General features: G+C 44.8%; 1 protein-coding gene across 1 annotated transcript; it reads left to right on the forward strand.

Moving 5' to 3' along the window:
• Window positions 1-6,801: 6,801 nt before the first annotated feature.
• Window positions 6,802-10,305, forward strand: LOC100859949 (protein MOTHER of FT and TFL1 homolog 2). Its single transcript, XM_044496660.1, has 4 exons — window positions 6,802-7,130; window positions 7,289-7,350; window positions 7,548-7,588; window positions 9,789-10,305. Exons 1-4 carry the CDS (start codon window positions 6,879-6,881, stop codon window positions 10,016-10,018), a joined length of 585 nt encoding a protein of 194 aa, XP_044352595.1. The 5' UTR covers window positions 6,802-6,878; the 3' UTR covers window positions 10,019-10,305.
• Window positions 10,306-10,768: the final 463 nt, after the last annotated feature.

A 10,768-nucleotide genomic window follows, 5' to 3' on the forward strand; every position in this document is an offset into this window, starting at 1 on the left:
AAATTGATAATCAAGCATTTGAATTTTTTTGAACAAGTATTTGAAAAATATTATTCAAGCATTTTTAAAATGTTAATGTGTATAGAAAAAATGCTGACTATGTATTAAAACAATGATGCATTTTTTTATCATGTATATAAAAATATTAATCAAGCATTTGAAAAATGTTAAACAAGTACTTGAAAAATGGTAATCAAGCATTTGGAAAATGTTAAATGTGTATGGAAAAAATGTGGTACATGTATTAAAAAATAATGATTTTTTATTGTGTATATAAAAGTGTTATCAAGCATTTGAGAAAATGTTGAACAAGTATTTAAAAAAAATATTAATCAATCATTTAAAAAATGTTAAATTTGTATAGAAAAAATGTTGATTGTGTATTAAAAATGTTAAATTTTATCTGGAAAATGTTAATCAAGTATTTCAAGAAATGATAAATGTGTATAGAAAAAAATTAATCTAGTATTTGAAAGATGTTAATCAAACATTTGAAAAATGTTAATTACGTTATGTATTAGATATATACAAAAAAATGTGTATAGGAAAACAATAAAAGACGAGAGGAAATAAAGAAAGCCGAAAAAACAAGAAAGAAAGAAACAAAACCGAAGAAAAATGAAGAAAAGAATAAACAGAGAGAAACTAAGAAAAATATAAAGAAAACCGAAGAAAGACAATGAAAGAAAAAAAACCCAATGAAAACAGAGATAAATCAATGAAAAACAAAAGAGAAAAAACAGCAAAACCCCGGAAAACCCAACTCGTTTTGCCTCAAGTAGGCCTGGGCATGGACCGAGGACCACAGGCAGGGTCATCTAGCCCGATCCGTCCATGAGTTTATGTGGCGGCGGCACAAATTTTGAATTTCTGGTGTTAAACCCTAGAAATGCACTAAATGCACAGAATATGGTTGGCGGATTCCGAAAAAGGTGAGGACCTGGCACGTGTCTTTGAATGGACTCTTGTGAGCCCAGAAAAAGCTTCAGGTCCAACGGAGGAGCGGGCACCACACCCACTTCAGAAACAGGATGTGTTCCCTCTCATGGTCTAGATCTTTCCTCGGAGATGGCCTAGTTTCCACACAACCTCCGGGAATGCTTTTGCGGAACGGCCTCAAATTTTTACCACGCCCTCCAGGGGCCGTTCGACGACACCGCGCCAGGTCCCTTGAATTACGGGTCCCCCCGAGTATTTCCGGTGATTTAAACGGCAGCAAACCTCATGCCGGCGGCCCCTCCATGGCCCCCGGTGCCGGTCCCTCCCTCCCTATTGGGCGCACAGGGCTTGGGCATGGACCGAGGACCACAGGCAGGGACATCAAAGCCCTATCCGTCCATGGGTTTATGTGGCGGCGGTGCATATCTTGAATTCCCGACGTTAAACCTTAGAAATGCACTAAATGCACAGAATATGGCTGGCGGCCCCCCGGAAAAGGGGAGGACCTGGCACGTGTCTTTGAACGGACTCTGGTGAGCCTAGAAAAAGTTATTTGGTCTTCCTCTGAAACATCCCATTCAGAACATCTTAAAATTATAACATAGCATAAAAAATGTAATAATACAATTTATTACTAATGGGCCACTTCGGGTAGCCCATGACATGTACGAGGAAGATTCCACAAGACATGGCGGTCAAAACAAGGACTCCTCTCCACCGACGTATTCGACTAGGACTCTTGTTATCCTTGGCCTCTCGTACATTATATAAGCCGAGGCTAGGCTAGTCCATAGATCAGGTTCTAGATGACTTGAACACAATTGCATTCACCTAGCCCTAGGGTTAGAACACATCTCACGATCTTGAGGTAGATCGACTCTGTACTCGATACATCTCTATTAATATAAACAAGAGCAGGAGATAGGGTTTTACCTCCATCTAGAGGGCCCGAACTTGGGTAAACATCGTCTCCTTGTTCCAGTTACCATCTGTCCGAGATCCACAGCTCGGGACCCCTACCCCGAGGTCTGTCGGTTTTTACATTGACAATTGTGCTTTCATTGAGAGTTCCGCTATGAGATCAACAAAGGATCGATGGTTCATCCACGGATTGACAATGGTTATTTCTGGACAGTGGATTTGTGTTCGCCTTCCCTGCCTCCTCGAGGGTCACTTTGATAATTGCTTCGTTGGAATTGTGTGGAATTGGGTCTAGAACAACCCTATAAAATTTCATCGCATTCCGATGGAGGAATCTCCGGCAAACTCCGATCTACCGGAGCCGTGTCGAATCTAGACGGGAATCTGGAGGAGTTTAGGCGAGGAGTCCAGCATCCAGCTCGGATATCGTTTGGAAGATCCCACCTTTCATCGGCTGCGGAATTCCCATCGACCATCCCTCACAATTTCAGCTCCATCCGGCCGTTCAAACTCTGGGAAACGTCCGATGAGTGCATCAATTTTTGGATATGTTCTCTACGCAAAAATGAATCCAACCCGAGTTCATCTTTCTTCATGAACGGGATATTGGACATCCTTTTTGGAGGAATTCTTTCTTAGGGTATTGTGTGTTGTTATCAAACACGTGCCCACAAATTTTAAAGCCATTTCTGAGGTAATCTTCACCACCGCGTTGGTATCAAACCATCCCAACATCGTCACCACACGGATTGCATGGGTCGGCGCGTCGGCATTACCATGCGGTCACTTCATCAAGATGACATTGACCGCGTCACATGTTTCGACCTACGTCGGCCTGGCCACGCCATTGCTTCTTCAAGCCAATGTCCACCACGCCGACCTGCTTTCACATCTCGGCTGGCATAGGGGCTACAACGTCACCTTACCAACCTGCACTGTCACCTCGGCTAGACCGGGGGCTTCGCCTCGACATATTGGCAAAGTTGTGCTATCACTTCATCAAGCTGGTCTCTTCGCCCAGGCGCCTCGGGACCGGCTTGGGGGCTGTGACATCTACCCTCCACAAGCTCGGACCACGTCATCAACACCGAGCGAATTAACCACCTAAGCCGCTTTCATGCTCAAATTTATTAAATGTTAAATTTTTGTTCAGTTCAACCAAGCATTATATTTGTGTCAAACAAAAAAGCTGGTTGTTAAAAACTTCGTTTGTTAAAAAACGTTATTTGTTAAAAACACTTCTTTTGCCCAAGTTAACTGGGGGCTCTTAAATTTTTATGATCTGTTTTATAATAAATGTTTTCTTCTAAGTCGTTGCAAAGTCTTTCTCTACCACTCCTTTCTCGACTCGAGTGTGTGGTCAATAGCAGGATAGCCTAGTTTCTCTCTAATGCCGCTCGAGTTTAGTTCGGTAAACTGGCATGAGAATCACTCCGCCTTCGGGATAGGAGGTTGAAGCTGAAGGCTGGCCCGCTTGAAGTCTTGAGATCGGATGTGTCATGTTAAAGGACGACGGAAACACAAATTAATTTTAAGTACAATTTTATATTGGCACCAAAAGATTTGATTCAATATAGAAGTAAAGTCTTTACATGAGTTTTTTTTTTGTTTTCCAAGCTTTTCACACCATTAACCTATTTTATGTTTTTCTTTCAAGAGGTAGGACACCCTCTTGTTCGAGGTGTTCTGCGAGGTGGTTTTGCTCGGGAAATCTTTTCCGACCCGCAGTTTGGCATCTTCCCTGCCGAGTTGCACCTCGGCGTTGTCAAAACGTACATGATAGTTGAACTAGTTCCCGAGGAGATACGATCCTAGGGTCGGCCATGTTGCCCAACCCAAGTCTCGGGGGCTACTACATTGATTGATTGAATGCAGTAAATTTTAAAGTGCAATACGGTTTTCAAGAAGATTACGATTCTCAGGTTGGTCGGCCGCACCCAACCTGAGTCTCGGGGGCTAATGCACACCGCGTTTTAATTCCTAAAGTATGCTACCAAAACTGCTGGTAAAGTATTTTTTTGTGAGTGAAAATTCATGGGAAACTGCTGGTAAATTATTTCTTGTAGTGTCCAAAATTTGTGCTATCACTTCATCAAGCCGATCTCTTCGCCCAGGCGCCTCAGGACTGGCTTGGGGGCTGGGACCTCTACCCTCCACAAGCTCGGACCACGTCATCAACACCGAGCGAATTAACCACCTAAGCCGCTTTCATGCTCAAAAATTTTAAATGTTAAATTTTTGTTCAGTTCAACCAAGCATTATATTTGTGTCAAACAAAGAAGCTGGTTGTTAAAAACTTCGTTTGTTAAAAAACGTTATTTGTTAAAAACACTTCTTTTACCCAAGTTAACTGGGGCTCTTAAATTTGTATGAGCCGTTTTATAATAAATGTTTTCTTCTAAGTCGTTGCAAAGTCTTTCTCTACCACTCCTTTCCCGACTCGAGTGTGTGGTCAATACCAGGATAGCCTAGTTTCTCTCTAAAGCCGCTCGAGTTTAGTTCACTAAACTGACCTGAGAATCACTCTGCCTTCGGGATAGGAGGTTGAAGCTGAAGGCTGGCCCACTTGAAGTCTTGAGATCGGATGTGTCACGTTAAAGGACGACAAAAACAAAAATTAATTTTAAGTCCAATTTTAGATTGGCACCAAAAGATTTGATTCAATATAGAAGTAAAGTCTTTACATGAGTTTTTTTTGTTTTCCAAGCTTTTGACACCGTTAACCTATTTTATGTTTTTCTTTCAGGAGGTAGGACGTCCTCTTGTTCGAGGTGTTCTGCATGGTGGTTTTGCTCGGGAAATCTTTTCCGACCCGCAGTTTGGCATCTTCCCTGCCGAGCTGCACCTCGGCGTTGTCAAAACGTACATGATAGTTGAACTAGTACCCGAGGAGATACGATCCTAGGGTCGGCCATGTTGCCCAACCCAAGTCTCGGGGGCTACTGCATTGATTGATTGAATGCAATAAATTTTAAAGTGCAATACGGTTTTTGAGAAGATTACGATCCTCGAGTTGGTCGGCCGCACCCAACCTGAGTCTCGGGGGCTAATGCACACCGCGTTTTAATTCCTAAAGTATGCTGCCAAGCAAGGAATCAATCCTCAGGCCGATTTCGCGAATTGACCTGACTCTTAGGGGCTACTGGATCAGCGGTTTTATGTCATCCTTCAGGTGCATCACGGATTTCAGTGCGACACGCACCTTGAGGGCTACTGGCTATACATCTCGGCAGACAATAATTGCACCAATCAGAAACATTTCATAAAAAATCAGCCCAAGGCCGAGGTGGTGCACCACCTCAGAAGCTGTCCGGCGTAAAGCTCGGATCCGAGTGGCTGGCTCCGTAGAGGGCTTTTTCAGCATTAAGCTCGGTTGAATTCCTTCGAGTTTTTCAAGAAGGAGGTAATTTATGACACCTCGGATACAGATCGGCGTTGGAGCTTGGCTGCAAAAAGACACCTTAGATGCACTCCAGCGTTGGAGCTCGGACGCAGGAGGACACCGTCGCATGGGAAAAACCTCAAACCCGAGGTATGGCGTAAAAATAATAAGGCATTAATAAAGGCCGAGAACTTAAAGGGGCTCCTCGGATGCCCGACGTGTGAACTCTTCGGATTCACTTCAGCGATCCTCAAGATCGAAGATGGAAAAAATTGTTGAACCAGCTTTCAAGACCGACGACCAAAAATGAAGAGCTGTTTGGAAGAACCGAGGAGCGTCTCCAACTTGAAGACCGGTTCAGGGGGCTACTGACGGTGTCCTGGACTAGGGGCTACTCACCACGTCATCACCCGACCAGGTGGGTCGGGCCGAGGATCCCCATGGCGGTTCACTAATGGGCCACTTCTGGCAGCCCATGCCATATAGGAGGAATATTTCACAAGACTTGGTGATCAAGACAAGGACTCTGCTTGTTATCCTTGGCCTCTGGTACATTATATAAGGCGAGGCCAGGCTAGTCGATAGATCAGATTCTAGATGACTTGAACACAATCACATTCACCTAGCCCTAGGGTTAGAACACATCTCACGATTTCAAGGTAGATCAACTCTGTACTCGATACATCTTCATTTATATAAACAAGAGCAGGACATAGGGTTTTACCTGCATCAAGAGGGGCCGAACCTGGGTAAACATCGTCTCCTTGTTCCTGTTACCATCTGTCCGAGATCCACAGCTCGGGACCCCCTACCCCAAGGTTTGCCGGTTTTTACACCGACACCTGTCCTTTGCGATCCTGCATCGGGAGAAGGGCAATAATGTTTTTGGGCAGCGTCTTGTCGCGACTACTCCCGGTGCGTCTTCGTCTCCACCCTCTGCTTCCATAAGTTCCCCGACACCGTCGCCATGGCCGAGGATGACGCCACCAAGAAGAAGGCTGCGGATGAAGCCACAACCATCGGCCCTAGCCTTGCCTACTAGAGGGTATGATTTGTTCATCCCTATTTGCTCGTTCATGTGCTAGTCATATATGTCTTGTGTTTATAGATGTTTCAGTTGTATGTTCTGTATGCTTTGATTTTGGTGTGAGTTTCATACTATTTATTGATTTGTTCATGATTTGGTTAGGGATTAAATCAATGACAAAAGTGATAATATTTGAAGTGCATGAACCTGGCTCGGTGAGTGACTGTAAACAAACTGGCTCACTGCATTGCATGCGTACATGCATGCGCAGTACACACGCAGCTGCCGGATCCAGCCAGCGGATTCTCTGTCTCGCTGGCGGAAGAGGCACGCAGTTCGCACCCAGATCATCACCCCACACGTGGCACGCCGGTCCTTCCAGAGGCCGTGTCCCGGCTACGTGTCGCTCGAGCTGTACATGCATGATCCATGCAGTGCATCAGCGATCGATACGTACGTATGTATAGGCCGGCTGCATGCACGCATGGCGCCAAGGAGGGGAGGGGAGGGGTAGCCCAAGTCCCAACCCCCGTGACAAAACCCTCAGTTAATAATCCGCCGCGCCAGCCACCTGCTTAACCCTAACGTAAGCCATATATACACCCGGGCATGCGTCATTTGTACAAGTCCCGGAAGCAGAGCGAGAGGAAGAACAGAGCAGCAGACATGTCCCGTTGCGTGGATCCGCTGGTGGTGGGGCGGGTGATCGGCGAGGTGGTGGACATGTTCGTGCCGTCGGTGGCCATGGCCGTGGCCTACGGCGCCAGGGACCTCAGCAACGGCTGCCACGTGAAGCCCTCCCTGGCCGCCGACCAGCCGCTCGTCCGCATCTCCGGCCGCCGCAACGACCTCTACACCCTCGTACGTCCCGTCCCGGCCTCATGCGTGCATGCACCTGCCGGCCTCAATCGCCTCGTGGTCATGGATATACACACTTGTTCATATGCATGGGAACTTGATCGTGATTTATATATGTGTGTGCATGGTGATCCATGGATGGACATGCTTGCTTGCTGCAGGTGATGACGGACCCTGACGCGCCTAGCCCTAGCGAGCCCACCATGAGGGAGTACCTCCACTGGTATGTACTACCACTACTACTGCTGCTATCTATATGTATGATTTGGCACCTGACTCACAATTAAACAAGTGTCAATTCCATAGATCTCCACACACCCACACCCTGGAGATATGGGTATCATCATGGTCCAGCTTCTTTATTTATTAACTGATTTCTATTGCACTCATTGTGTGCGTTTTATTCTTGTGTGTCTGCAGGATAGTGGTTAACATACCGGGTGGAACAGATGCAACTAAAGGTCAGTACTTTATTTATGACAAACGGATCATTAATTTCATATAACACTCACAATAGATTGCACTGCCAATAAGTTTAATTAAACAGTCATATGTAAATTCCACTCTTACATTATCATTCTTGCGCGTCTCTCACGGTATTGCCGATGGACATCTTCGGTTATAGTAGAAATATCCAAATTGTAGTTTCAAATTTTAGTACAACGACTTCGTACTTCTGGGGTCCCATTCGATTTTATGTCTGGGGTCCGCACCTAGTTCTACCCAGTATTGTTGTTTTATGAGTAACCATTTGAGCCTTGGGCGCTCTCACACATCTCAATGAGTGGAATTCTAGTTGTTTTGACACTTTGCATCTACCATCATCTTAGTTAAGGCTTTTAAATTGGGAGCTATAGACTTCTCTCTTATTTCATTTGTTTAAGCTTCTTCTACCATATCTCTTCACACCATGAACTCTAAGTGCTACTCATTTTAGAATTTTTCACTTAAATTAGGAAATGGTCTTATTAGCAATTACTGTAATGTTTCCACTCTTTGACGTCTCTAGTAATGGTCTTATTAGCAATCTTCACGTTTAGTGTATGCTTAGACCTTATGGATGATGGTGCTTTAATAGACAAAACACTACAATAGTAAAAACACATTTGATGAATATACTTACATATAACTAAACCCCACCTCCACCCCATCCCCACATCGCACACACACAAACACGTGCTCCATACCTACCATATATTGCCAATACGTTGGTCATTGTGCCAAGTCCATCTCTTCCCCGAGACGTTTTTGGATCGTATGTAAAGTCCTCTATCTCACCTAAGACCCAACCGTCACATGTAAGAGATAGCTCATGTCACTCCATGTGCCCTTATATATGTCACGGACAAACCTATCGTTTTCAATTTATCGGTGCATGTCGATACCCAGTGGCCCCGACACACGCACATGCAAATTATGATTGCTCACACATGCCTTCTATTGCGATGAACGGTTATAATTCGATTTTCCGAACAAGTTATTCGTCTTTCTACCGTTAAGTTAATCTTTTTTTCTTCTTCCTTTTTTCACTGGTAATTTGACAACGACGATATTATGAAATTAGTTCAGCAACCACAAAGCATGACATTGTTTGTCAATTGGTCTCGTGTCCTCTTACAATACTATCCATTGGTGCTAATAGTGTCTTTTGTGAACCTCGTCATATTTAATAAAATTGTTCTTGCAAAAAAAAGTTAGTACTCAAATCCCTAGTTTCCATATTTTGCAAAATTGACTGGTACTACATAGTTATAAATTATTTTGGCGAACATAAATATAGTTATAATTAAAGTTGATGTCTCAAGAATATGTACCTGACATAAAATGAACAACATGTCACCGAATTTCATACTTTTAAGGCCTTCCGCCGTCGTGCGGCATTTACTTATGCCTCTATCTATACCCAGTTTGTGGTTGCTGAATTGTGTTTGTATGTGCTAATTTTATAGTATGTTGTAGGAAAACAGCCATAAATTTAGGCAAAAACGAGTTGAACAAACAATAAAATGGAAAAAAAAATTGAATAAATAAACTGGAGTACCATAACACACCACCGTGCCAACGCAGCCTTCGACGACCGGCCACACCTACATATGTACCCAAGCCCAAGTAACAAAACAAACTTGTTTGGTGGCCGCTTCCTGCGATCACCACAGAAAAGAGGATATGGTGCATAAAATATCCAAGATAACGACGGTGCTCCAAGATTCTACTTGTATATATCTTATTATGTGCACCACGCGCGCGGTGCATCCATATGCATGCGATCGCATGGCACAAACTTTGGAGCATGCACGCAAGCATGGCCGCCGCAACGGCGCCACGCCGCCGGACGGCCCGGCTGCCACCAAGCGTTCGTCCGGGAAGCGTCCCACGTGTCCGGCTGTCACACGTGTACATTCCTGATGCATGACGCATACAGTTAGCTTGTATGTACTATATAGACAACATACGGATTATAATATGGACTAGATATGGATGTATATAGATATATTTTAAAGTGTATATTCAATCAGTTTACTTTGTATGTGGTTCATATTGAATTCTCTAAAAAGATTTATATTTAAAAACGGAGAGATAGTAAACTCTGTCGTTTTGCCGCCCATGCATGCATGAACGATGGATCATATGTCCGGGTATATATATTTGTGGTGCATGCAGGTGAGGTGGTGGTGCCGTACATGGGGCCGCGGCCGCCGGTGGGCATCCACCGCTACGTGCTGGTGCTGTTCGAGCAGAAGACGCGCTTCCCCTACGTCGAGGCGGCGCCGCCGGAGGAGCGCGCTTACTTCAACACCCGCGCCTTCGCCGCCAACCACGAGCTCGGCCTCCCCGTCGCCGTCGTCTACTTCAACTCCCAGAAGGAGCCCTCCGGGCACCGCCGGCGCTGAGGAAAGCGAGCGCCGGCCGGGCTACTCGGGCACCGCCCGCTGCATGCGCACCGAGCTACAATACTTAATCCCGGTGAAGAATAATAACTAAACTTCCATAAGTTAAGCCTGAACTGCTACAGTATCTGCTGTTTACTGTTGTGTAATTGCACTGTGCTTGCGTATGCATGCATGAGATGCATGGACCATATATGTCTTGGGGTTTTGCAGAACAACTCTCCGCGCGACGGGGATATTTCCTGCGCGTGTTCTTGTAATAATAGTACTAGCATGCAGCTGGCGCTTAATTTCATGTTGTTTGGTCTTCGATTATCATGCATACTACCATAGTCTCTTACCGTCTTTCTACTTGTCATCGTGTGTTAATTTTCTTTCGATTTGTGAGATCTCCTAGGTACATACTACATGCGTACCCACTTTGCATGATCACACTCCCTCCATTTCAGAATACTGGTCATGGTTTTAGTCAACGGAAGGAGTAGATGCCAATGTTTTTCTTATTCCGTTTTATTTCCAGGTGGGGCCAAAAGAAAATAGGTTCTGAAAAATCTCAGAAATTTCAGGGTTTTTTTCACCCGAAATTAACAAATGAATTTTGTAAGGGCAGACCTGTGCACGTAGCTCCTACTTACGCAGGGTCCAGGGAATGGTCCAACCACTTTGGGGTCTATATATAGTACGTAGCCTTTCCTTATATTTCTGCAAGAGACTGTTTTCATGACTCGAACCCATGATCTCATGGTCACAAGG

The sequence above is a fragment of the Triticum aestivum genome, chromosome 3D (assembly GCF_018294505.1).
Source record: "Triticum aestivum cultivar Chinese Spring chromosome 3D, IWGSC CS RefSeq v2.1, whole genome shotgun sequence".
Lineage (NCBI taxonomy): Eukaryota > Viridiplantae > Streptophyta > Magnoliopsida > Poales > Poaceae > Triticum > Triticum aestivum.

Bases quoted from the DNA above. Each gene is read 5' to 3' on its own strand.
- LOC100859949 (XM_044496660.1), top strand. From the start codon at position 6,879: ATGCGTCATTTGTACAAGTCCCGGAAGCAGAGCGAGAGGAAGAACAGA. The intron at 7,351-7,547 runs GTATGTACTACC...GTGTGTCTGCAG, and splicing joins ATGAGGGAGTACCTCCACTG to GATAGTGGTTAACATACCGG. The intron at 7,589-9,788 runs GTCAGTACTTTA...TGGTGCATGCAG, and splicing joins TGGAACAGATGCAACTAAAG to GTGAGGTGGTGGTGCCGTAC.